Source organism: Dermacentor albipictus, chromosome 4 (genome assembly GCF_038994185.2).
Source record: "Dermacentor albipictus isolate Rhodes 1998 colony chromosome 4, USDA_Dalb.pri_finalv2, whole genome shotgun sequence".
Lineage (NCBI taxonomy): Eukaryota > Metazoa > Arthropoda > Arachnida > Ixodida > Ixodidae > Dermacentor > Dermacentor albipictus.
This window is the reverse complement of record NC_091824.1, coordinates 44,575,316-44,598,829: the sequence shown is the minus strand read 5'-3', so window position 1 is coordinate 44,598,829 and position 23,514 is coordinate 44,575,316. Positions and strand designations below refer to the sequence as shown.

General features: G+C 47.6%; 1 protein-coding gene across 1 annotated transcript in view; it reads left to right on the top strand.

Annotated features, from left to right (window-relative positions):
* The first annotated feature begins 5,951 nt into the window (after nt 1-5,951).
* The window catches only part of LOC135907155 (angiotensin-converting enzyme-like), an 80,617-nt gene continuing 63,054 nt past the window's right edge, over nt 5,952-23,514 (top strand). Inside the window, exon 1 of the mRNA XM_065438818.2 lies at nt 5,952-6,291. Within this exon, the coding sequence (XP_065294890.2) occupies nt 6,190-6,291 (102 nt within the window). The 5' untranslated portion in view covers nt 5,952-6,189. The remainder of the gene's footprint in view (nt 6,292-23,514) is intronic.

Sequence of the window (23,514 nt, the reverse complement as noted above, 5' to 3'; positions counted from 1 at the left end):
CGACCAAAGAAAGCGTACGGTAGTGAATAATGCCGTACGGACATATACATGGTCGACGTGCGTCTTTGATGGTACTCGTTTTAGAATGGAGCGTAAATGTCTTAGAAAATTTTCTTGCAGCCAAATCAGCAATACTCTACAGAAGATAACACTATCGTCAGGAACAACCAGAGTTTATATTCTAATTAGCCTAGAATTTACATCAGCAACGCAAAAGCACTTGATCTATGCGGACTCCAACTCAGCTGGCCAAAAAAGTGATGAAATATCCCTGACAGGAATAGCGGGCATATGTTTTCTTTTCCAACCAGATGTTGTACTGCAGCCGCAGCACTATTTTGCAGGTCGTCAATTAATCGACAACTCGAAGCACAGGAACAGTGAATGTGACAAGTCACCTCTGCGGAAGCCCGCAAGGGTTGGGAAGGAATGGACTTTATGCCTTGCAGTATGTGTAGAGCATCCCGGATTTTGATAACAATATCGCGTAAGCGTTGAGCGCCATGCATGCCAACGCCTTATAACGGGCGAGAAACGGCGAGATTGGTGACAGCATATGCGCATGCGCACAAAGCATCACTCCAGTGTGAGTGTCGTCTGCTATTGTCACCTTCAGGAAGGCACATGCGCCCCCCTCCCCCATGACATGTACTACTTGCCATGCGTATTTCCTTTTCTTGATGCAAAAGCGTCAAATGGATCACTGAGCGAAAAACCGCAGTCTATCCATCGCAGCCAAACAGCAAGTAAGCTCCCATTGCTGTTCATCATCATCATCATCATCAGCCTGGTTACGCCCACTGCAGGGCAAAGGCCTCTCCCATACTTCTCCAACAACCCCGGTCATGTACTAATTGTGGCCATGCCGTCCCTGCAAACTTCTTAATCTCATCCGCCCACCTAACTTTCTGCCGTCCCCTGCTACGCTTCCCTTCCCTTGGGATCCAGTCCGTAACCCTTAATGACCATCGGTTATCCTCCCTACTCATTACATGTCCTGCCCATGCCCATTTCTTTTTCTTGATTTCAACTAAGATGTCATTAAATCGCGTTTGTTCCCTCACCCAATCTGCTCTTTTCTTATCCCTTAACGTTACACCTATCATTCTTCTTTCAATAGCTCGTTGCGTCGTCCTCAATTTGAGTAGAACCCTTTTCGTAAGCCTCCAGGTTTCTGCCCCGTAGGTGAGCACTGGTAAGACGCAGCTATTATACACTTTCCTCTTGAGGGATAATGGCAACCTGCTGTTCATGATCTGAGAATGCCTGCCAAACGCACCCCAGCCCATTCTTATTCTTCTGATTATTTCTGTCTCATGATCCGGATCTGCCGTCACTACCTGCCCTAAGTAGATGTATTCCCTCACTACTGCCAGTGCCTCGCTGCCTATTGTAAATTGCTGTTCTCTTCCGAGACTGTTAAACATTACTTTAGTTTTCTGCAAATTAATTTTTAAACCCACTCTTCTCCTTTGCCTCTCCAGGTCAGTGAGCATGCATTGCAATTGGTCCCCTGAGTTACTAAGCAAGGCAATATCATCAGCGAATCGCAAGTTACTAAGGTATTCTCCATTAACTTTTATCCCCAATTCTTCCCAATCCAGGTCTCTGAATACCTCCTGTAAACACGCTGTGAATAGCATTGGAGAGATCGTATCTCCCTGTCTGACGCCTTTCTTTATTGGGATTTTGTTGCTTTCTTTATGGAGGACTACGGTGGCTGTGGAGCCGCTATAGATATCTTTCAGTATTTTTACATACGGCTCGTCTACACCCTGATTCCGTAATGCCTCCATGACTGCTGAGGTTTCGACAGAATCAAATGCTTTCTCGTAATCAATGAAAGCTATATATAAGGGTTGGTTATATTCCGCACATTTCTCTATCACCTGATTGATAGTGTGAATATGATCTATTGTTGAGTAGCCTTTACGGAATCCTGCCTGGTCCTTTGCTTGACAGAAGTCTAAGGTGTTCCTGATTCTATTTGCGATTACCTTAGTGAATAGTTTGTAGGCAACGGACAGTAAGCTGATCGGTCTATAATTTTTCAAGTCTTTGGCGTCCCCTTTCTTATGGATTAGGATTATGTTAGCGTTCTTCCAAGATTCCGGTACGCTTGAGGTCATGAGGCATTGCGTATACAGGGTGGCCAGTTTCTCTAGAACAACCTGCCCACCATCCTTCAACAAATCTGCTGTTACCTGATCCTCCCCAGCTGCCTTCCCCCTTTGCATATCTCCTAAGGCTTTCTTTACTTCATCCGGCGTTACCTTTGGGATTTCGAATTCCTCTAGACTATTTTCTCTTCCATTATCTTCGTGGATGCCACTGGTACTGTATAAATCTCTATAGAACTCCTCAGCCACTTGGACTATCTCATCCTTATTAGTTATGATATTGCCGGCTTTGTCTCTTAACGCATACATCCGATTCTTGCCAATTCCTAGTTTCTTCTTCACTGTTTTTAGGCTTCCTCCGTTCCTGAGAGCATGTTCAATTCTATCCATATTATACTTCCTGATGTCAGCTGTCTTACGCTTGTTGATTAACTTCGAAAGTTCTGCCAGTTCTATTCTAGCTGTAGGGTTAGAGGCTTTCATACATTGGCGTTTCTTAATCAGATCTTTCGTCTCCTGTGATAGTTTACTGATATCCTGCCTAACGGGGTTGCCACCGACTTCCATTGCACACCCCTTAATGATGCCCACAAGATTGTCGTTCATTGCTTCAACACTAAGGTCCTCTTCCTGCCGTTAGCGGTCCACTAAGGTCCATTGCCGTTAGATGCGGGCAAAAGGCAACATCTGCTGCCACGATAGCGTGCCAGGTATTGCCTGAGAAGAAAGGGCATCGCCGCGACGCCGCGTCACCCTCGCTCTCGCAAGCCGGCGCGCGGTCCGTATCTCTCTCTCTCTCTCACCCCAACTCGGCTTAGCTGCTGCGCGCACCTGCCGGCCTTCGTGGTCGCTGCTAGTTGCTCGATCTCTCGTTGCATTTCGTATTACCGGACCCGCGCATGCGCCTTCAAATTAAGAAAAAGAAACGAATCGAATTCAATTGTTGAGCCTTACGGGCAAAATCACGGTTTCATTATAAGGCACGCCGTATGGGGGAATCCGGATTACATTTAACTACCAGGGAATCTTTACCGTGACCCCAATGCGCGGGACATGGGCGTTTCTGCATTTCGCCCTCGTCGAAATGCGGCTGCCACGGCCGGGCTTTGACCCTGAGGCCTCATGCTTAACAGCGCAAAATACCATAACCGCTAAGCCACTGCGGCGGGTAAACTTGAATTGATCAGCGAGTACTATACTCCAGCTTACAACTACCGTGCAGCACTGCCGAAGGTACGAGGCGTACACAGGCAAGATCCTTGCGCAACGGTGTATAGTTCCGGGTGTAATTGGCTGATTATTGGCTGCTCTAGAGAGCCGTAAAACTGATTTGATTTCTACTTAGCAGGTGGCACCACACCATTAGCACTGGTGATGCGTCGACGATGCGGAACATTACAAAGGCCTAATTGTTCACTGCATCATTAATTTCCTGCCCCTCTCTAGCATGGTACGTGTGATGGTAGCGAGCAAACGCCAAGAAGTCGCCGAGCCGACGCTGTGGCACAGGTGAACATTTATGAAGGCGTTCGCCCTTACTACTTGCTAAGGAGGCTGCAAGGTAACTGCAGGGAAAGCATACAGCTGAAGCGAAGCCCTGCTGTCGCATGCATGTAAACGAGGCTTATTGTTATGGCGTCAATAGATTTGCTAGTCAACCCACCAACCATGGAGCATGTACTGACAGGATGGCAAGCAGACGCTAAGCAGACGACGCGGCGCGGATGAGCACATCTCGCAGGCCATTCAACCTTCCTATTGGTTAAGAATTCGTGTAGCTTCCACAGTGCTGCAAGGAACTACTCAGATGGAGCATAGGTATTGTTTACGTACGATGGGGCTTCAGCGATTATGAAGTCAGGTCATATTCACTCCTGAAGGGAACATTATCGCAGAAGATGCTTCGTTGGAGAGTGCTTTGTGCGCTTGCACGTTGAGTTACAATCTCGCCGTTTCTCGCTGTTATATTAAAGACGCAGACATTCCAAGCAGTCGACGCTCGCGCGATATAATTAAAAATCCGGGATGGTGTCAAACGCCACGAAACTGCATGATTGTCTCAGCAAACATTTATCTGCAGGCCTTGTATACATTATCTTTAGTTCATATCACGTAAATTAATTTATTTTATTCAGTCACTGAAGACTTGCGGGTTGAATCGTAAGTCTGCTCGAATGCGTGCATTTCGTGCTATATTTCATCTGGTAGCCTGCAAAGTATTGGTCTTTCTTTCTGTTCACTTTAGTGCACAGACTCCAAATGCGAAAGAGAGGCCGTGCTGTAGCGAAGTCGTATGTTTGCTTAGCAGAAGCCGTAAGGCTATAGCCCCACTTTCACCATATAGGGCCTTAGAGTGTGCCGCGATATATATTGGCGTTCCACTTAACATTTCTACAAGAGCGTGCGTTCAGTAGTTCAGGGTGACCTTAACTGGCACGCCAATGAATTTTTCAGCACTTTTCGGGCACGCATATCTCGAAAGTGGCGTTATGTGTGGTTTCTGGGACATGCGACCTGACTTCAGTACAACTCGGCTTCAGTATCACAATTGGAAACTTTTGCCAAAAAGGTAATTATCAGAGAGCGAATTGTGACTTGTTTTAAAGCGAAATCTCTACTGGCCGCGAACTTGCGATTTCGCCGTGGCGGTGTTTCGAGGAGGCACATGACGTCACAACGCGCGCCTCGCCACGGTTATTTCTCTCTCTCTCTCTCGCTCCCTAGTCACTATACTGCGCATGCGCCACTAGGAGCACCGAGCCGCAGGTGTTCCGCCGCTGCGCAGCGCCGCGCCTTTCCGCATCCGCCATTTCGTATGACGTCACACCACGTTCCTCGTCGTTGCGCTCGTCTCCGCTCGCTTCGCCAGGTGCATCGCATGCCTGATAACATATTGGAGGATTGAAAAGGAGAGCTTGCGTGCGCCGCAACCACAGTTGAGGCGGCAGTATGGACGGCGACAATTCTGATAAGCAGGAGGAGGCCTGGAATTGACATCGGAACGAGATGAAGAAGAAGCGAATCGCCCAGGAAACAGACGAACTGCGCGCCGAACGACTGGCTAAATGTCGCAACATAGCTAAACAACCAGACTAACCTGGACTTGCAATCAGAATTGACCAAGGCTAACCATGCTATGCCTTAGCTTTCGCTACGTATATCCTGGCATAGCCAAGCTAAGCCACTGCCAATTTTTTTTAATTAGTCGCATGAACATTGCGGTTTGTTGCGAAAGTCATGTCCGCTTCTCAAAATTATCCACACGAAAATACCTCAGTCCTGTATGTTCCATCGTAGCTAAAAATGCTATGTATATTTATACTCCTGCAAACACACACACACACACATCTATATATATCGTTTACAGGCGTATAAAGATGTATATCATTACACATGTGTGCCATTGCCGGATGTTCGTGGGCAATTTCCGAAATGAGTGAATGGATCTCTCTCTCTCTCTCTCTCTCTCTCGATATCACATGCCTTTGCAGAGCAGTCACTTTTACAGGTCGTTGACAAACACCGAACCCTAACAGACGCGCTTCGCCGTACCATCCCGCCAGGAAAAAAAAGGCCCCGCTCGAACAGGAGCGAAACCGCAGAAGCACCCGCAGCAAGCCGCACAGAAGTGACGCCTTTTGCCACCCCGCGCGCCAGAACTCCCGCATTGCCAGAAAGTCGTTCACCCTCCGCGAGCATTCGCCAATGCAAACCGCACAGCTGCGTCTCCGTGCGCCGCGGGAACGGCGTGCCTAGTCGATGGGTCACCACCTCGACTCGAGCCGTCCTAAGCCGCGTGCGTCTACATACACCCGTACCTCAGAAGACGTGCGCGTCACATACGTAACGGCGCACTGCTACTCTGCTGCGGCGCCGTCGCGTTCCGCAGGACTGGCGCTCGCGCCGCCGACAGCTGCCGCCGTCGCTGCGACTCGGAGAGCGAGCGCGAGCGCGCCCTAGTCGAACGACCGAGAGCGCACGATCGCACACACACATCCTCGACCGGCGCAGAGAGCAGCGGCAGCAGCTGCGGAGGCTTCGAGCGAGCGCCACCCCGGAACGGCCCGACATGGCAGCCCCCGCCGGATCACCGCCGTCGGCCGCCAATCGCTTCGTCGTCGTCGCGCTCTTGGCTATCGCGCACCGAGCGGCAGCGGCGACCGACAGCTACGTGAGTGGTTTTTCTGGCCGTTCTTACCTGGCTCGAAGCACGCGCTTCATATACGTAGCAATGCCGGGGGGGCCTGCGCGCCCCCGGTTCCGCGCGGGCCAGTTGATGAGGCACTGTCGGCCACCTGTTCGTGGCACGCGGTTTTTCCAACAGCGAATGTCACAAGTGCTGTCCGCAAGTTGCCACGTGTACTTATTTATGCCGGGCGGGCATATTACTCGTGCTCGGGCAATATTACTACTACGCATTGAAAACTTGGTGTTTGTTTCGGCTATATAAACCTCACTGTACGGGCTCGCTCTATTCGGCTCTTTATTTTGTGTTTAACTGTAAACTTTATTTAGCCTTCAGGCAGAGGAAGCATCCTTCGTCACCGGCATCCATTCGAGAAGTCTGCTTGTTTAACTATCATTTTAACAAGAGCAGCACCCATTGGCCGGTCCCATTCCTCATGCCGGCAGAAACAAATGGGCGGATCAGCCACTATGCGGAGAGCTTGACGTGGTTCCAGTTGTTCGCCTTAATATATTCAAGAGGGAAGAATGTGTTTACGAAACATTTATCGTGGCGCTCGATCGGACAGTGCGAACTTGCTGAGTGCTCGCGAAGTGCGTATATGTTGACATTTTTATTTTTTGCGTGTTCTGTTTATTATTTCTTTTCTTTGTGAGTATGCCAAAGTTTCAGCTTCAAAGATCGGCAGACGCCGGGTAGTAGTGGGACCTTATGTCTTATAAGGTCCTTCGCAGAAAAATGTCGCGACTGATTCAGCGCAAAGCTACCTCCGAGGCGCACTTTTCTGCCGCGTCGGCAGTTTTCTGGCGCAGGCGCGACACAATACCGTACTACGGACGGTAGGGTGTCGATTTGCATCAATATGTAGCCCGGAGTATTAATTGCGTGTGCACTTCCGGTAACGCGCCTGTCTTGAAGCGACAGTCGGTTGGAAATAACACGCCACGCACGTACGCTTATTGCACTAGCCAGCGCGCAAGGCTTCACGGTAGTAGAGAGTTTTAGAATAGGGGCCCCAATAGTTTGGGGCCCCAAAGAGCTTTGCGGGCGTTAGCGTTAGGGCGCGTAGGAGTGAATAGTTTTAGAATAGGGTTTTAAGTTTGCGGATAACGTCTTGCGCTGACAGCGCCACTACGGCGTCAAAGAAAAGCCATTAGAAATAATTAAAAAATATATACCATTTTATGATAGGAATAGTAATTTTGACTTCCGTGTATACGTGTTTAATTACAATTTAGAGGTTATTCTGTAAGCAGCAAACAATTAGTTGCGCTTAATTTTGAGCAAACCAACTTTACTAGCCTTCACCAGCCAAGCTTAGCCATGTTAGGCCTACGAGCCATAAAATCCACAATCGAATTCAATATCAGCGGCGTCTAATGAGTCAATCTTCATAACAGACGCTAGTTGAGAGAAAGCGATAACCGCAGTCACTCCTCCTAGCTTGCGAACTTCACGCGTTACCGCGAATCGAACCCAGTTTGGCGCTAGGTTAGAGCCGTCGCTTCGATGGGTGCCGCCATGTTTGCCGGCGCAAAGCTTTTGGGGCCGCTATTTGGGCTCCCGCTAAATCGGTGAAATAGCGTTCTCAATGCAAAACCCAAAGGCAGTTGAGGTCTTGCGCATGCGCAGTGGCTTCGACGCTATTTCCATGGGGCGCCAAAACGTTTAATAATAATATTTGGGGTTTTACGTGCCAAAACCACTTTCTGATTATGAGGCACGCCGTAGTGGAGGACTCCGGAAATTTTGACCACCTGGGGTTCTTTAACGTGCACCTAAATCTAAGCACACGGGTGTTTTCGCATTTCGCCCCCATCGAAATGCGGCCGCCGTGGCCGGGATTCGATCCCGCGACCTCGTGCTCAGCAGCCCAACACCATAGCCACTGAGCAACCACGGCGGGTACCAAAACGTTTGGGGCCCCTATTCTAAAACTCTCTAGTATGTTTATACAGGGTGTTTCGGCGAACACTTTCAAAATATCCTTAAAGGTTGCCTGCGGCACATCGAACAATTCTAGTTCGTGGTCTGCTCGAAGCGGCGGACACTACTCACACAAAGAAAAGGAAATCGATAATCGACTAATTAAGAAAAAAACACTAATTAAGTTCTTATTTAGTTACCTTATGTCCCATATTGCAATTTGCAAATTATAGCCGTGGAGTTTGCAAGGCGGATCCACTTGGGATGACTTCTCAGGATGACACCACTTTCGAGATAGTAATTCCGGAACATTGCGGAGAAATTCAAGGGCCACGCAACTTGTCGCAGCAGCAGCGCAACTGTAAGGCAGAGCAGTTCGCGGCCTTGAAACCGGTCTGGACACATTGTCGTATTGGCGCGTCCAATAACAGAATGAATGTTTTTTTGAAACATATGAGCCGACGCTTACACTTCCCGTTCCCCATCGTCGGCCTCGTTTAGTTGGCAGTCTTCAAATTAAATTAAAGTTAAACTGTGAGCTTTTACGTGCCAAAACCACGATCTGATTATGAGAGACGCGACCATAGTGGGGGACTCCGGAAATTTGGACCACCTGGAATTCTTCAACGTGCGTCTAAATCTAAGTACACGGGCGTTTTCGCATTTTGCCCCCATCGAAATGCGCCCGCCGTGGCTGGTATTCTATTCGGCGACCTCGTGCTTAGCAGCCCAACACCACAGACACTAAGCAACCGCGGCGAGTTGTCTTCAAATCACCGGGAATGCGTGTTCGACACTCGCACGTTGACATTGCCAATGGCATCGACATACGTTCGCTTCGTTCTCATGCCTCTCCGTAGTGTATTGGTTAAAATGTCGTCATTGCCACGTTAGGGCCAGAAAATTGCTTGAAGTCACAAAGCAAATTCTTGTAATTTCTATTGCTATAAGCAAGTTCGTCCATACAGTTTCGATGCTTACACAACGCGGGCAGACCGGTCCCTCCGTGCCAGTGTTGACACAACTTGCCGTGCGAGGCGCTGATAGTTCTTGCTCCGACGCAGCGCCTCTGCAGTCTCAGGAGCCTATAACAAGCTGCCACACTACGCTGACAACGACGCCGACATGACGTAGCGGACTTTCTTGCAAACCACGCCTAGAAAAATAACTGCCATTCGTCGTCGGGGGGTGATATTCTGGACTGTTGTGATCGGCCGTTTACCCCGCGAAACCGGAGAACGCGACAATGGTGAACGAGCCGACGACTTTGTCAGAGCCTTCGCCAACTGCGACGATTCATGGCAAACAGTTGAACACAGCCAGGATGGCTGTGGCCAATTTGCAAGGAGACATTCCTTCGCGTGCACCTCAGCCCCAAAGTGCCACGTGCGCGTCAAGTCAAAGACGGGGCCATTATGCTTCCCTCTTTCCCTGTTTGTGTACAGTGATGTGCCTTTGTTTAGGGTCAAGCTCTCCGCGGTGGAAAGGGGCTACCAACCTGCACATTGCAGGGCGATTGTGTCATCCATCTCCAGGCGGCAGACTGAGGGAAAGCGACGGGACCAGGGTGACCGAGGGACTAAAAGAGGAGACGGACGCTCGGTGAAAGAGATTAGACAGCTTGAATTTGAACATCTTTTCCACATTGCTCGCGTGTAAAATGTAATATAGACGTGTGTTTAAAACGTCCTGGATGTCTGGCCCAGCCCCACGTTCCCATATTCCTCCACGCGGTGAATTAACATCTGGCATCTTCGGACCCTCGGTCGCAACAGAAGCGTCAAATTCCGCCGCGTTGTCGACTTCAGCCGAGTTGGTATTTTTAGAGCAATCAGATAGGCAGCAGCAGCACTGTGAGCCGATCAGAAGTGACAATTGGGCAAACCTGACAATTACCAGCGTAGCACCCAGAGTCTGCCGTCGTCCTCGGTCCGTTGTTCGGGCAGTTTGCCCACCGAGCGAAGGCTTCGCAATAAACGAGAACTATCTCTAGATGCCAGCTCTTGCACCTGCTGTACTTGTGCTCAAGTAAACGAAAGCGAGTTTCCGAAGCTATAAAGAAAAACATAAAAGCTCCTCTGCGTGACAACTGCATACGTGCGCGTTTTCGCCAATGCCGCCTCCTGCGCACTATGCCGTCGAGCGAAGCTTAGGTTTCCCGAGGCCACTGTGCTGGAGCGCGTGCAACTTTCGCCTCTGCGTGCGTGTTAGGAAATTTTGGCGTGCATAACGCATTTAGATTTTCTCGCATGTCCCAGTGGCTTCGCCTCAGGTACGACGAACTATCTGACGAAGATTTACTTAGAAAAACAACTGCACAGAAGCCATCGACTATGATTGTAAATGTAAGCGAATGGCTGGACGCTTCAAGAAGGACGTTCGCTTTATCGAAGGAATGATGGGCTCGAAAACGCATATTTCTTGCCGTCCGGATATTTACGTAGCGTTTCTTCCCTCGCTGCGTAATTCCGTGGAGAATGGAGCGGTTAACCAGCAAATACGTTTAATAATACTAGTTTTGTGGCAACACTGTTGCTTGGGCTAGTTGGTACATCGCTAACCTTGATACAATGGGTGAAAAAGACATCGCTTGTGGTGCACATTTCATGTGTCTTTATGTCCTCGCGTTTTCCGCGCCATTGCATCAATCTTAATAGTTTTGTGTTTTCGTGCCTTTAGGCGTTGTTATTGTATTATATATTGCCAAAACCACGGATCCGACGAAGTTTTGAGCCTCCCTGAAGCTCGTCGTGTGTCTTGTGCCCATGTAGTATATATATCATAGCATGGCATAGGCACCGTGGCGGGTGTTTTGTGTTACGATCGGCCAGCGGGGGTAGTGACCTTCTAGCCTCTTCCATGCCACTGCGACGAATCGCTTCGTGAACCTGACAATCCGTCCTCCACGGAGAGGCCGCAAGGCGAGACACCTTTGGCTGACCGAGTACGGTTAGCTGGTCAACTGTCGCCTTCACGGACCAATGAGAGCAAAAAAACTCCTGGAAAATGGTGTTCTACGGCACTCCCTCACGGACACCGGTAACCGCCACGGTTACCGGTGTCCGTGAGGGACACCGGTAACCGCGCATTTTTCGGTGGATACACTGCGGCCTTGTTTGCACGGATATGTACAAGTTAGGGCGGTGGTCTGCTGGTCCCTTGCGCGTACTTGAAGCTGAGCCACCGCAGAAGACCAAAGACAAATATAGTCAGCGTATAAAAATAGGTGAACTGTCTTGTGTAGAAGTTGAAGTCCGACCATAGTTATGTTAAGCAGGGTAGGGTTGAATACCCCGCCCTGTGCGACACCACCGTATGTATAATAGTTGCACGGGCCTTCTTCAATCTGCACAAAGAAGGATCGAGAGACTCGTCAAATAGTGGCAGATCCACTGAAACATTCGACCACCGATTCCAACAGCCTCAACTACTTGAAGATCGCTTCACGTGTGACGTTATCGGGCGCGCTTTTCACAACAAGAAAGAGGGCCACTGATATGCGCTTGAAGCATTTTTGTGGCTCGTCAATTGGTGTGAGGACAATAACATTGTCTATTGATTACGTGCCTCGCCGAAAGTCTGCATGTAGTCAGGGTACACATTGTGGCGCTCAAGATACCATTCTATAGGCGTGTGAGGGTCATCCTTTTCATTACTTTCCTGTGCAGTTTCTCAGGATAACAGGGCGAAATGATGTCAGATCAAATGGCCACTTTCCTGGTTTACGTTGTGGCAGAAGCCTACTTATCTTCCACTGCTTGGGAAAAATGCCGCCGTGCCATTAGCGGTTCTAGTAATTCAGCAGTTATCGCCTGGCCTCTTATCCAAGGCTGGCTAGAGCAGCATAGGTGATGCCGTCGGGCACTTCAGAAGATGAGCATCGAGAAGCAACCAAAGAGCTGTCAAGCTCTTCCATATTAAACGAAATTTCCAGTTCTACGACGCGATCCACAGGGTAGATATCTGCAGCGTTGGGGGTGACTCACACGTCAGAAATTTGAGCACAAAAATCATTCTCCAACTCAAGTTGTGTCCGGCAGTAATGTAGGGGTCAATCCATGAAAGGATGTCGCTGTTGCGGAGACGAGCGCAGGTCGCGAACACTCCTGCAGGTGTATGACAGTGGTTTGCGAGGGTCCAGTGATTTACAATGTGACTTCCAAAGTTGTTCCTGCAATTTGTCCAAACGACGCTAGGAAGTCTGCGTTCTACGTGCCATTCTCACGCCACAAACTGCCTTATTTCATCTGTGTCGCCTTTCAGCTCGTCATCAAAGTGCACGTAGCTTCTGCAGTTCTGCGTACAAATCACAAGGGTTCGCTGTCAATGTTAGGAGGCATGAAGCTTCTCTCGTTGCCTCTGCGATGGTATCCGCCAAATCGCGGCCAAGTTCTTCTCGGTATGCACTTTTAATTCGTAGCTTAAATTTAGACCAGTCGATTATTCGTACTGCATTCGACGTGGAGGGTCTGTTTAGACCCTGATCCAAGTGTAATTGGGAATATGATCCCTTCCATGCGTTTCTGTCTGAAAACCTCATAGCTCGTGAACTGAAGCACCGGGATACCAGAGTGAAATCCAGGCAACTACCGTACTTAAAGGGACACTAAAGTGAAAAGTGATTTCTTCTGCATCAGTAAATTACCGTTCTACAACACCAAAACACCACTCTTACAACGATAAGACGTTTGGTAAGCCAAAAAAAGCGGAAGAACGAAATACGGGTGGCGACGCCTACTTAAGTTCACGCACCTGGGGCTGTGACGTCATGGATTTTGATGGCATCTTCTAGGGCCTACTAATTATATATAGCGGTACAGATTGAGTACGTTGTGTTCTAAAGGAACCAAATATTAAACATGCCAAGTTTCGGGAACCTTTATTCAGTCAACGCGGCCCAAATGCGAAAACAAACTTTGGAATCCCTGACGTCACGCTGACGTACCGGCGCTGGCGTTTCGGCGCGAAATTCAAATACTGATACTTTGACCTTCATTTTCTCGTCTAATATTCAAACTATTTTCTTGAAATGACTGCCTGCAGGGTTCTAAAGCAATGCTTTGTTAGTCTAAACTGATTTATTGTTTCCCTTTAGTGTCCCTTTAACGCCTCGCAGCTACGTAGGAATGCCATCACTTATGAAACAAAGGTCGTGATCAGAGGCGAATGAAACCAGATTCCTGCCTCTAGAATTGATTCCCGAGCTACCGTAAAGTAAGTTTTGCGCGTTGACATTGCCCGTTAGAATCCAAGGACCACTGGTTTGTAACAATATATCTCACAGATTATCACGTTCAAATCGTCCTGGCGGGGATATGCAGACACCGAGTTAATATAATATCAAAGCCCTGTTCTTAGGAGAAACTGCTACCTTGATTATCTCTATATCTTTTGTGCAATTATATGTCAACGTTTGAAAGAAAATCCTGCAAAACAATACTAAACTGATAAATACTAAAACGCAACAAAAGACAGGCGGCCTGTCGTAAGATACTCTAACACTTAAAAAAAAAGTGTGGCAAGATAAGATTCGAAGTGATTAAACTGAAAAACGCAGCACACGAATGGCGGGCAGAAAGAAGGGGAAAGGGCAGGACGTGTGGTAGTGCTCTCTGATTTTCCCTGTTTTTCACTATTGAAATGAAAAGAAAAGAAAGATGTTTGTCACATTTTAACAGTTGTGGCTGCTACTCTTTTTCACTTAAAGCAGTCACGAAAAAATAATAAAAACCGATAACACCCCTTTCTTCACATATTCGCGTGCGCTCTTCGTTTCACCTCTTTAACGAACGTGTTCCCAGTATAAAAAAAAAACGTTCTTGGCGCTTCCAGAACAGGCGCGTCGCAATCTGGCACGTCGTCGTGTATATAAAAAAAAACTTCTGCAAATTTTGCGGCTCAAACCCAGGCCCAACGTTAGAGGTGGACTCAGGATTAATTTTCACCACATGGTTTTGGTTCTTCAACGCACGCACCAAATGTGCGGTACACGAGCGTTTTTTTTTTGTTTTTTGTTTTTCATTCCGCCCCATCAGAATGTGGCTGCCTGCGGTCGAGATCGAACCCGCGAGTTCTAGCTTAGCGGGCTTCGCAGCGCAGCGCCATGCGGCCACCGAGCTAACGCGGGCACACGAGGCACGCGCATGCGCTGTATGAAGCGCTTAGTAAACAGGGGAGCAGGAGCCGCTTGCGCTTCCTGTTGAACGTATAGAGGAAATACGCTCGTGGCGATCGACGGGGAATACGGCCTCTGGCGATAGCATCTCGATAGCAGACATCGAAACGAGCCGAGGAGGAAGCGACGAAAAGAGAACGGCGCATCGAAGACGTGGGCAGCTGCGGCAAACGCTTGGCTCGAGGATGCCGACTTTTAATGCCCGGAGAAATTCCAGAGAGAGACTTTACGACGGCAAACGGTTGAGCTTCTTGTTCCTTCTTTACTTGTGTTTTGTCTTCTGTTTGGTTTCGTGTCGCCGTGCGTCAAGACGACTCGCGCTGTGCAGCTGGCTTAAGCCGAACGCATTCGGAATTCTTGACACGTGTCTTGTTCTCTGTCTCTCCATTTGTATTTCTCTCTCTGTTTTGGCCGCCTGACGACAGCGCGCCGTGCGATATGGCATGGTGGTTTGACTACGTAGTGAATACATGATTTGAAGAAAAAAAAAAAGCGCTGGAGGTTCGGCGTCATGCGCACTTGACGCTTGTCTTGTGTTTTGTACCTGTGTTGTTCCCAAGCAGGGTGTTGCGGCTATTCAGAGTGATTCAAAAAAGTGGCAATTTCGCCCGCGAAGGGCGAAGCGGCAACAGCGAGTATTTTGCAAGCGTCCACCTGGTGTACATGTCTATTTCGTCTGCTGCTAAAGTGCTGATCCGCTGGGGGTGACGTCTTCTACTGACGCGTACCCCGGCCCAACCAACTAGAACTCCAGCAGCAGACGACATGGATATGTCCACTGTAGGTGGACTTTAACAGAGCAGCACTCCCCCCCTGCAGGGTAATAAATTTCTTACTGATTTGCCGGACGTTTTCAATGCATTTGCACGCCACGGTGACTAACAAACTGCGGCGTTCTGTTCCAGAGGATGAGATTGCGCGTTTAAATGTCCGTAATGGCGTCCATACATAGCAGCCGACGCTCTGCAGAGCAAGCGTCGGCATTTAGGGACAGTCAGTGTTAGGAAAAGCTCGAAAGGACAAAGACGACAGTCACAGAGCGTTCTGACAGCATACAACCGTATACGGCCATGCTGTTGCACAAATGCGGGAAATAGTCGACCCACTCCACTACAGCGCCGCTCGATCGCGACGGCAAGTTCAATAATCTCAGACACGCAGAACATATCCGAAGGACACGATGTCGATCAACATTGTTCGCTGTCGCCAGCACGCTTACTCGAGAGTACATACAGCACGAAGCTGCATTGGCCGCGGTAGCCCAGTGTGCGTAGCTAGGCGCTGCGTCACCGATCTCGTCGTGGTCGTGAGTTCGATGCCGGCCACATTTAGAGATACGCGTAATGCAGAAAAGACCCTTCGTGCTGCTTATAGGTATCGCGTTAGAGAACCTCAGGCGGCCGAAAGTAATCCCGATTCCCCGCTCCCACAACCGCGTGCCTCGTTTCAGATCGTAGTTCTGGCACGTATAAATTTCCAGAATTTAAGTTAATTTGATTAAGTTGAGGCGTCGAGCCGAAACGGTGGCAACTACAACGCCTTTCCGGGCCGAGCACACGAGATGAGCTGGGATGGTCGCACGGCGCTTGATTGCGGTGAATGGTGGCGATATTTACGTCGCTCATTGATTCGTCAGCTATTGTTTTGAGCGCGCGTTAATCCTGCAGTTGCTTGTGTTATGCAACCCGGCATGGCGGAGCCCATGGACCCTAACTTAGATAATAATAATAATACTTTTATTGCCTATAATCAAATCAGTACATTCATACAGGCCTGCCAAAGCCTTTGAAGGCTTGAGCGGCAGTGCCTGGCAGGCAGCAAAACCATACACGGTACATTGTCTATATATGTCTAGATGGTCTATATATGCGCTGCATTTCCGTATGCAAAGCATGAACACGGTGCTGAGCGAACACGCGATGAGACCAGCGGTGGCGGCATTTAACCACGTGTTCGCATCGAAAATACAAAACAAGGCGACACGCGCGAACATCGCCACAGCAGGCGGAAGCATCTGTCTCAGCGCGGAGTGCCCGGACAGGACAGCGGTAAAAATAAGACTGTTCGCCTGGCAGCTGTACAGCGCTTTACATTCAGAATGCATCTACATAGTGGCTACGCTATGCAAAAAAAAAAGAAATTTGAAAGGCTGTGGGTGATTGATTCGCTTTTAATGCCGACACGAGATTTCGAGTACCTCGCTCGAGAAATGCAGAAAGGTTAAGAGCCGTCTTGCAGCTTTCTCTCTTCGAAAAAGAAGAATACAAACCAACACGAAAAAAAAAATGATTCTTCTGTTTTCTTGATTTTCTGCTTGTACAACTGTGAATTCGATTTGCCTTGTAGGCTCAGTTTTGCCCTCACAATCATTTTTTTTTCTGTTTTTCTGCTACGGCTCCGCGATCCTCACAAGGGAACGTTGTTTTAAGAACCTATATGCAACCTGTTTGTTGCCGTAGGTTTCAGATTAACAACATGGAGTGAATGGCCACTTGTGGCGTTTGCACGCGACGTACCAGCGCAAGGTGCGAGGGCAACTATTTCATTACTATTCATTAACAAGGGCAACTATTTCTGAGACGTCTAGACACGACGGCCTAACGTTTATTTATGAAGCAATATGAAGGTGTGAACTTCAAAAAAGCTGAACAGTTAAAACACAACTAATACAGTATTTTCTTCGCACATGAACGTATATCATGGCGTTGCTCCGCCGGACGCAGGAGGTACACCGTATAGGATACCGCGATTAACAGTCACGAGGGGCGAAGTTTTTTGCGCGGCTATTTTAAGCGTAGAATTTCACCACGGTCAAGTGTGATCACGCTTGCTAAGCGTGGGTATTTCTTCACGCATCGCATGCGGGAGAAGGAAAAAAAATTTTTTTTTTACACGGGTATAGAAACGTCCTTTTCAACGCGCTCAATTATTCATGCAGGCGTGTCGTAAACGCGGATGTAAGCAATGTTCCTGAAATAACCGGGCTTTTCTGGGTGTCTCCTGCCCTTAACCGAATCGAGTAGTGCAAGAAAGCCTAGCGCCCATATGTGGCGCCGCATGGAAATGTGAGCATAGGACGGTATCGAAAAAAAAAAGTTGACATGCCGCGTGGCATGCAGGCACAAGTACCCTTTATTTGGGATATGCGCAACGAGGCACCCCAAGTTGCACTGCAAATGGCCATCTCTCGTTTCGATAAATTTCCTTCTTAATAGTCGCTTTAGGGGTACCACTATTCTTTGTTGCTCTTGTGGACTCAATGAGCTGGTAACCACCGTCAGACGCCTGTGGATACTTTTATGCAGCGGCACCAAATATTCTTCTATACTTCTATACGGTGCTCGACATGGCATTCACGAACTCCTATTCCTTCCGCATAGAAATGGCCGACAGCCCTGCTTGCGACACCTGCGGCTGCGAGGAGACGATCGCGCACCTCCTCCGTTACTGTCCCCGTTAAATGTGCCTTCTTCGTAATTTGGGAGAGGGAAAGTACGCTTAATTCTGCAGCTCATATGGGAGCACAGCACAACGTAAACAATGGGTCAAGAAAAGTGCTCGCAACCAGCCTAGAAAAAGTGACTTGCCGCTTCAAAGAAGAAAAATGTTCTAGGACACTGGTCCAGCTGGGCTTCGGCACTCAATGCCTTAAAGGCTTTGCTGAAGTTTTTAAGGATCTGTGAATTGTGCGACCGCATTTGACTGTTGCAGCGCGTAGCATCGCGTTACTGTGTGAAGTTTTCTCAGTTGCTTTTTCTCTTCTTTCTCCTTTTATTCCCTTCACCTCTTCCCCCGGCACAGGGTAGCCAGCCGGTGCTTACACTGGCTAACCTCCCTGTCTTTCCTACCCTTCTGTCTCTCTCTCTCTCTCTACGCCATTACTGGACGTCCTTCCGACAATTGTTCGTTCAGAAAAACCTCTAGAAAGGCCATGGGAAAATGAAGAGGTGCGAAATGTTACTTTATTTAACGCTGCTAAGCTTCGGCGCCCTGAAATACGTTCGAGTTTGTTCCGTCTCTGGGATGTCAGCCGCGAAAACCAACCCGATGGATTTATCGGCCAGTGAATGTATGTAAAGCTGGTAGTTTATGTGCTCGCACAGCGAACTGGTGTTCTTTATGCGCAGCAGAAATGGCGTGACTTTCAATGCTTTTTTTTTGTAAAATGCGTCATCCATTTCCTAGCTCTACGTGCTCACACATCTGCCAACTCGTACGAATGCGGAATGCGTTTTCGCATGTGTCATTCCTCCTCTCTTTCTTATATTACCAACAAATCCTTCCCTCCTCGTAGGGTAGGAAACCAGACCCTGGTATCGCCGACTTTCTTGTATGTCCGTTCTTACTCTCCGCTCCTTTAGCTTCTTTCCATGGACACCGAGTTGGCGAGGCATGAGTGTGAAGAAATTCGAACGGGAACGGTGTGAACTTGAGATTGGTTATGTCAGAGAGAAAAACTTGGTTTACTACACGTTCCGCAAATTGTCCTGTGGCACGAATACCATCAAGCAATCGTCGTATATAGCGTTTTCGGTTCGGTGTGTGATCTTTGATACATGACCAGCCTTTACGGGGAAAAAAAGAAAGGTACGCCTTGCCGGCTGGCCAAGCTGCCCGACTAGACAGCGCATGCCAATTCGTGTTGAAAGTGAAAGTCCTGCGGTTCCCAGATTAGACGCGTGCCCACTTGTCGATTCTGTGAAGCACGGTGTGCTAGGGTGACTTTTAGCGCCTTCCGGAGTGACTTCTAGAGTTGACTTCTACTGTAAGCACCGCCGGCCAGAAGCAGCTCCACCTCTCCGCGCGCACTTTTAAGGGGGCAAGCACCTGACCCCTGGGGTTTATTGCCCGTAGCAGTGACGGCTGTCTCGGTGAACGATGGGGCACGCCCGACGATAAGCGACTGCCTTCGTTTCAACTTCCTGGCGACTGTCGAGGCTTCCTTTGCCGTTTCGAGAGGGTCACTGATAAGGAGGACCCACGAAAAGCAATGAAACGCGGGACGCACGAGTAACGGCAACATGGCGTCTTCATATCGCATGCTCAGAAGAAACCCGTATCCCTGAAACTTACGGAGCCTCCGCCATGGGACACTAACGCACGCTTGTGTGCGCCATATATATAGTGCCGCGAGGAGGGTTGTACACTGTTGTCCACTCTTGTGTTGCACACGTTGAAGTTTTTTCGGTTGACTGTGGTGGTTGCTGTGGCCTCAAATCATGGCATCGAAGCAGGTCAGAAGTCCTCTTCTGCGTCTTTTTTGTTCCTATTTGCTTATTTAAGACAATGTTACCAGATTGCCTTGGGGACAGCCGCTAAAGGCGAAGAGTTGCCAAGCTGGCTGCGACACTCTTGCAGGTGCGGAAATAAGGCAGAAGCAGTCTACAAAAGCATAACACGTGAAACACAAGAAAACAATGTTAAATGGTGTGCACATTCTTCAAGAATTCTTCCGAAACTATTTTACAATGGCCAGTGAAACAGCTGGATAATGTGAGCCGAGACGTTGAAGTAGAGGCACGACTTAACAAAACCATAAGCATCTCTGCAACTCTAACAGTACCGTCATTTGCTTCTCAAATTTCAGCGTTGGTATACTGGATTTAAAAAAAAACTCTGTCATCTTGGGACAATCATTCAAACGAGAATGGCCGTTTCCGTGTGAAGCATGCAGAGGCAGGCGGCGGCTCGTCGGTAGTAACTATACAAGGAACAGAGTCCGGCTGCTCCGAAAATCTACCGCAACAAGCTGTTTGCCGCTCCACGCTTGCCACCGCGCCAGGCTTAATCAGTGCCGGCCTGCTCGAGCAAACTGAGTAATCTCGTTCCCCTTTATGCTGGTAGCAGGAATGCTTTCCAGTCGCCGTGCTTCTCGTGCATTTTGCACGTGACCACGGAAGGTTTCGCTCGCGGTATGCACAACGTTCGGCGGAAGGGCCCAAGTTTTGTGTGCGTTCCAACGCAATCTTATCTGAGCCTTGCAGAGAAACATCTTTTGTTTGTTTGAGGATGTCGTACAAAGCTTTCGGTGCTCACGTGCGATAAAACTTATCGATCCGTGGTCTAACTGTCCAATGAGATATCAATAAGCACGCGCATGCAGGGAAAGACGCTTCACCGCGCTGTGCGCTGATAGCAGCTATTATCGAATAACTGGCCGCCTTCCAGCAATCGCTGCTGTTTATCTCCGTCGTCCATATCTTGCGTGCGCTTGCTACAAAAACAAAGTATAGATATCCAACGTCTAGTCAGACAAGCAAGCAATCCCCTTAGGCAGATGCTTTAGCCATCCGGCGAGGAGAGCGCGATGTTTTTAACCAAAGCGCCGCAAGTCGCTCTGCCTTACGTGGGCGTAGAATGTCTATACAACGATGAGCCTTTTTCTTTAAAGTTTATTGCGACTTTTGATGCGATTTTCTGTGGTTTCAGCTTCGCAGGCAGCGATGCCTATCTCTTTGTTATTGCTTCAATACGGCGTCAACTGAGTGCAAGGAAATTGAACGAATGAATGAGGTTTCATTATAAACAGACAAGATACAGTACAAGGGAATATTATACAGGAGACGGTCCCGAGGTCAAAGACTGTAATGGGACCTTCTGTACAACGTAGAAGTAATTATATAAACAACAGTTGCGACAAATAGTGTAAAGAACTTTTAAAAAATAGCAAACATAGTGTTGGTTTATGCTTAGCAATTCTAACACAAAGCAGCTACAGACATGCTAGTAAAAAAGTATAATAATTATTATTACATTCTACTAATTACAGAAGTCGAAGTAACTATAACGCCATTATGAAAGTAAATGGATAATGAGACGTAACCTACCAAACTTTTATTTGTGTAGCGTAAGTATGAACAAGATGTACAATTGGAAGTGAGAAAAGCAAAAAAAAACATAACTAAGTGGTTGCAGATGATAAAATATGGTCCTTTAGTTCTCGTTTGAATTGAAATAATTTACATGACTTAATAGTAGGAGGCAACGTATCCCAGAAGGAAACAGACGAAAAATGGATACTCTGCTTGCCATAATTTGTGCATACCTTGGGAAGAATAAAAGTATTGCTTAGTGCAAATCGCGTAAGATTACTATTCGTTAGACAAGATCGAGATATCAGACTGTTGCGGTGAGTGTTATCTAGTTGTGGCTGCAAAAACATACCAAGATTAAAGTTAATAAGTTCGTCTACAGTTAGAATGCTGTATTTATGTAATAACTGTATGGGATTGAAATGGTTAGGAATAAATGTAATTATTCTAACAGCCTGATTTTGTAATACTAGTAATGATTGTAAGTGGGTAGCATACGTACTGCCCCAGCATGCAATAGTTTATATGTGAATGGATAAATGAATAGTATAAAAAGAGTAGTGTTTTATGGTTAAACACATACCGAGCTCTTAAATGTGTCCTTATTCCATAGGTTGCCTTCCGCCTAATGTTGGCTATGTGTTGATGAAGTTTAACGTTAGAATCAAGTTCTACACCCAAATAGTCACAGGAAGCACTATGCACGATAAGATTATTACCGAGGGTACAGCGGAGGAATGAATGCGGATGAGCGTTGGTGGGACGTGTATAAAACAAATTTACTTTTAGACGAGTTTATATTGAGCTTGTTAATATTGCACCAATCTAACACGTTAAGTCAATATCAAGTTTCGAAACTAGGTTCCTTACACAATTGTCAGAATTAAAGATAGTTGTGTCATCTGCACAAAGAATGTAGTTAAAAGAAAGCAGGCAATTAGGCAGGTCGTTAACATATAATAAAAGCATGAGTGGGCCAATTAGGAATCCATGTGGTACGCCAATGTTAGTTGTCAATGATTCCGAAAGAAAGCCATTAATTTACTCTGTGTTATATTTTTTAAGTAATCTTGTAATAAAGTTAAAGCAGTACCTGTTATTCCGATAGATTCAAGTTTAAAGGATAAAATGTGGTCATTAATTTTATCAAATGCTTTAGTTAAATCCACGAGCACTGATGCAGCATACATGCCCTTATCGACTGCCAACTTTAATTGTTCATTTAGAGCGATGAGAGCAAATTCGGATTAATAGCCCTTGCGGAAGCCGAATTGGAATGGTGAAAGAATACTAAATTTAGATAGGTATTTAGTTAGGTGCTTTTTCTACCAGCCGCTCAATAACTTTGCTAAAAAGGGTGAAATGTATATTGGCCTATAATTAGTAATCAATGATGGTAACACTTTTTAGATGCTGGTGTGATTATACCCTGTTTTAGTTCTTGTGGGGAAGTTCCAGTATTAAAGATTAGGTTAATAATAACTGCGAGAAGATCTGAGATTAGGCGCGCAATTAGCTTGATGTGACTCGAATGCATATTATCAAGACCTGCACTGGTTGCTTTAAATTTCTTACAATGTTTTCCATTTCCTGTGGTGTGGCTGGAAGCAGAAGAGAGAGAGAGAGAATGAAAAGGAAAGGCAGGGAGGTTAACCAGATATGAGTCTCCGGTTTGCTACCCTGCACTGGGGATGGGGGATAGGGGTTAGAAAGATGGCAGAGGAAAACGCTAAAAAAAAGGAAAAAAAAAAGACACGCACACATGGAGGCGCACACACAAATGGCGTTCCAGTTAAAGTCGTTCACACAGGCCGGTAGATCGTAAAAAGCGCAATAGCGCTTGCACGGCCTTCTTCTGTGACGATAGGTCCTTTCGATGTTGTAGAATTAATTTTTCGGATAGCGGTTGGTCATCCAGTTGGTCAAGTGCGTGGCGAAGGCATGCCCGCTGGGAACTGTACTGCGGGCAGGCACACAAGATATGGCCAATTGATTCTTCAAGGCCGCAGTGGTCACAGGTTGGGCTGTCGGTCATCCCTATGCGGAATGCATAGGCTTTAGTAAAGGCAACGCCCAACCAAAGTCGATATAAAAGCGTGGCGTCTCTACGGCGAAGCTGTGATGGCGCTCGAAGACTTAGTGTGGGATCAAGTGAGTACAGTCGCGTGTTTCTTAAATGTGGCTCATTCCATTGCGACGCGGTGCACTGCCGGTGCTGGAAGCAGAAAGAATGAGTGAGGTAGGCGTTGCATTAAATGGTTATATTACGTGGGTATATGTGAGTCGCTACTAAGG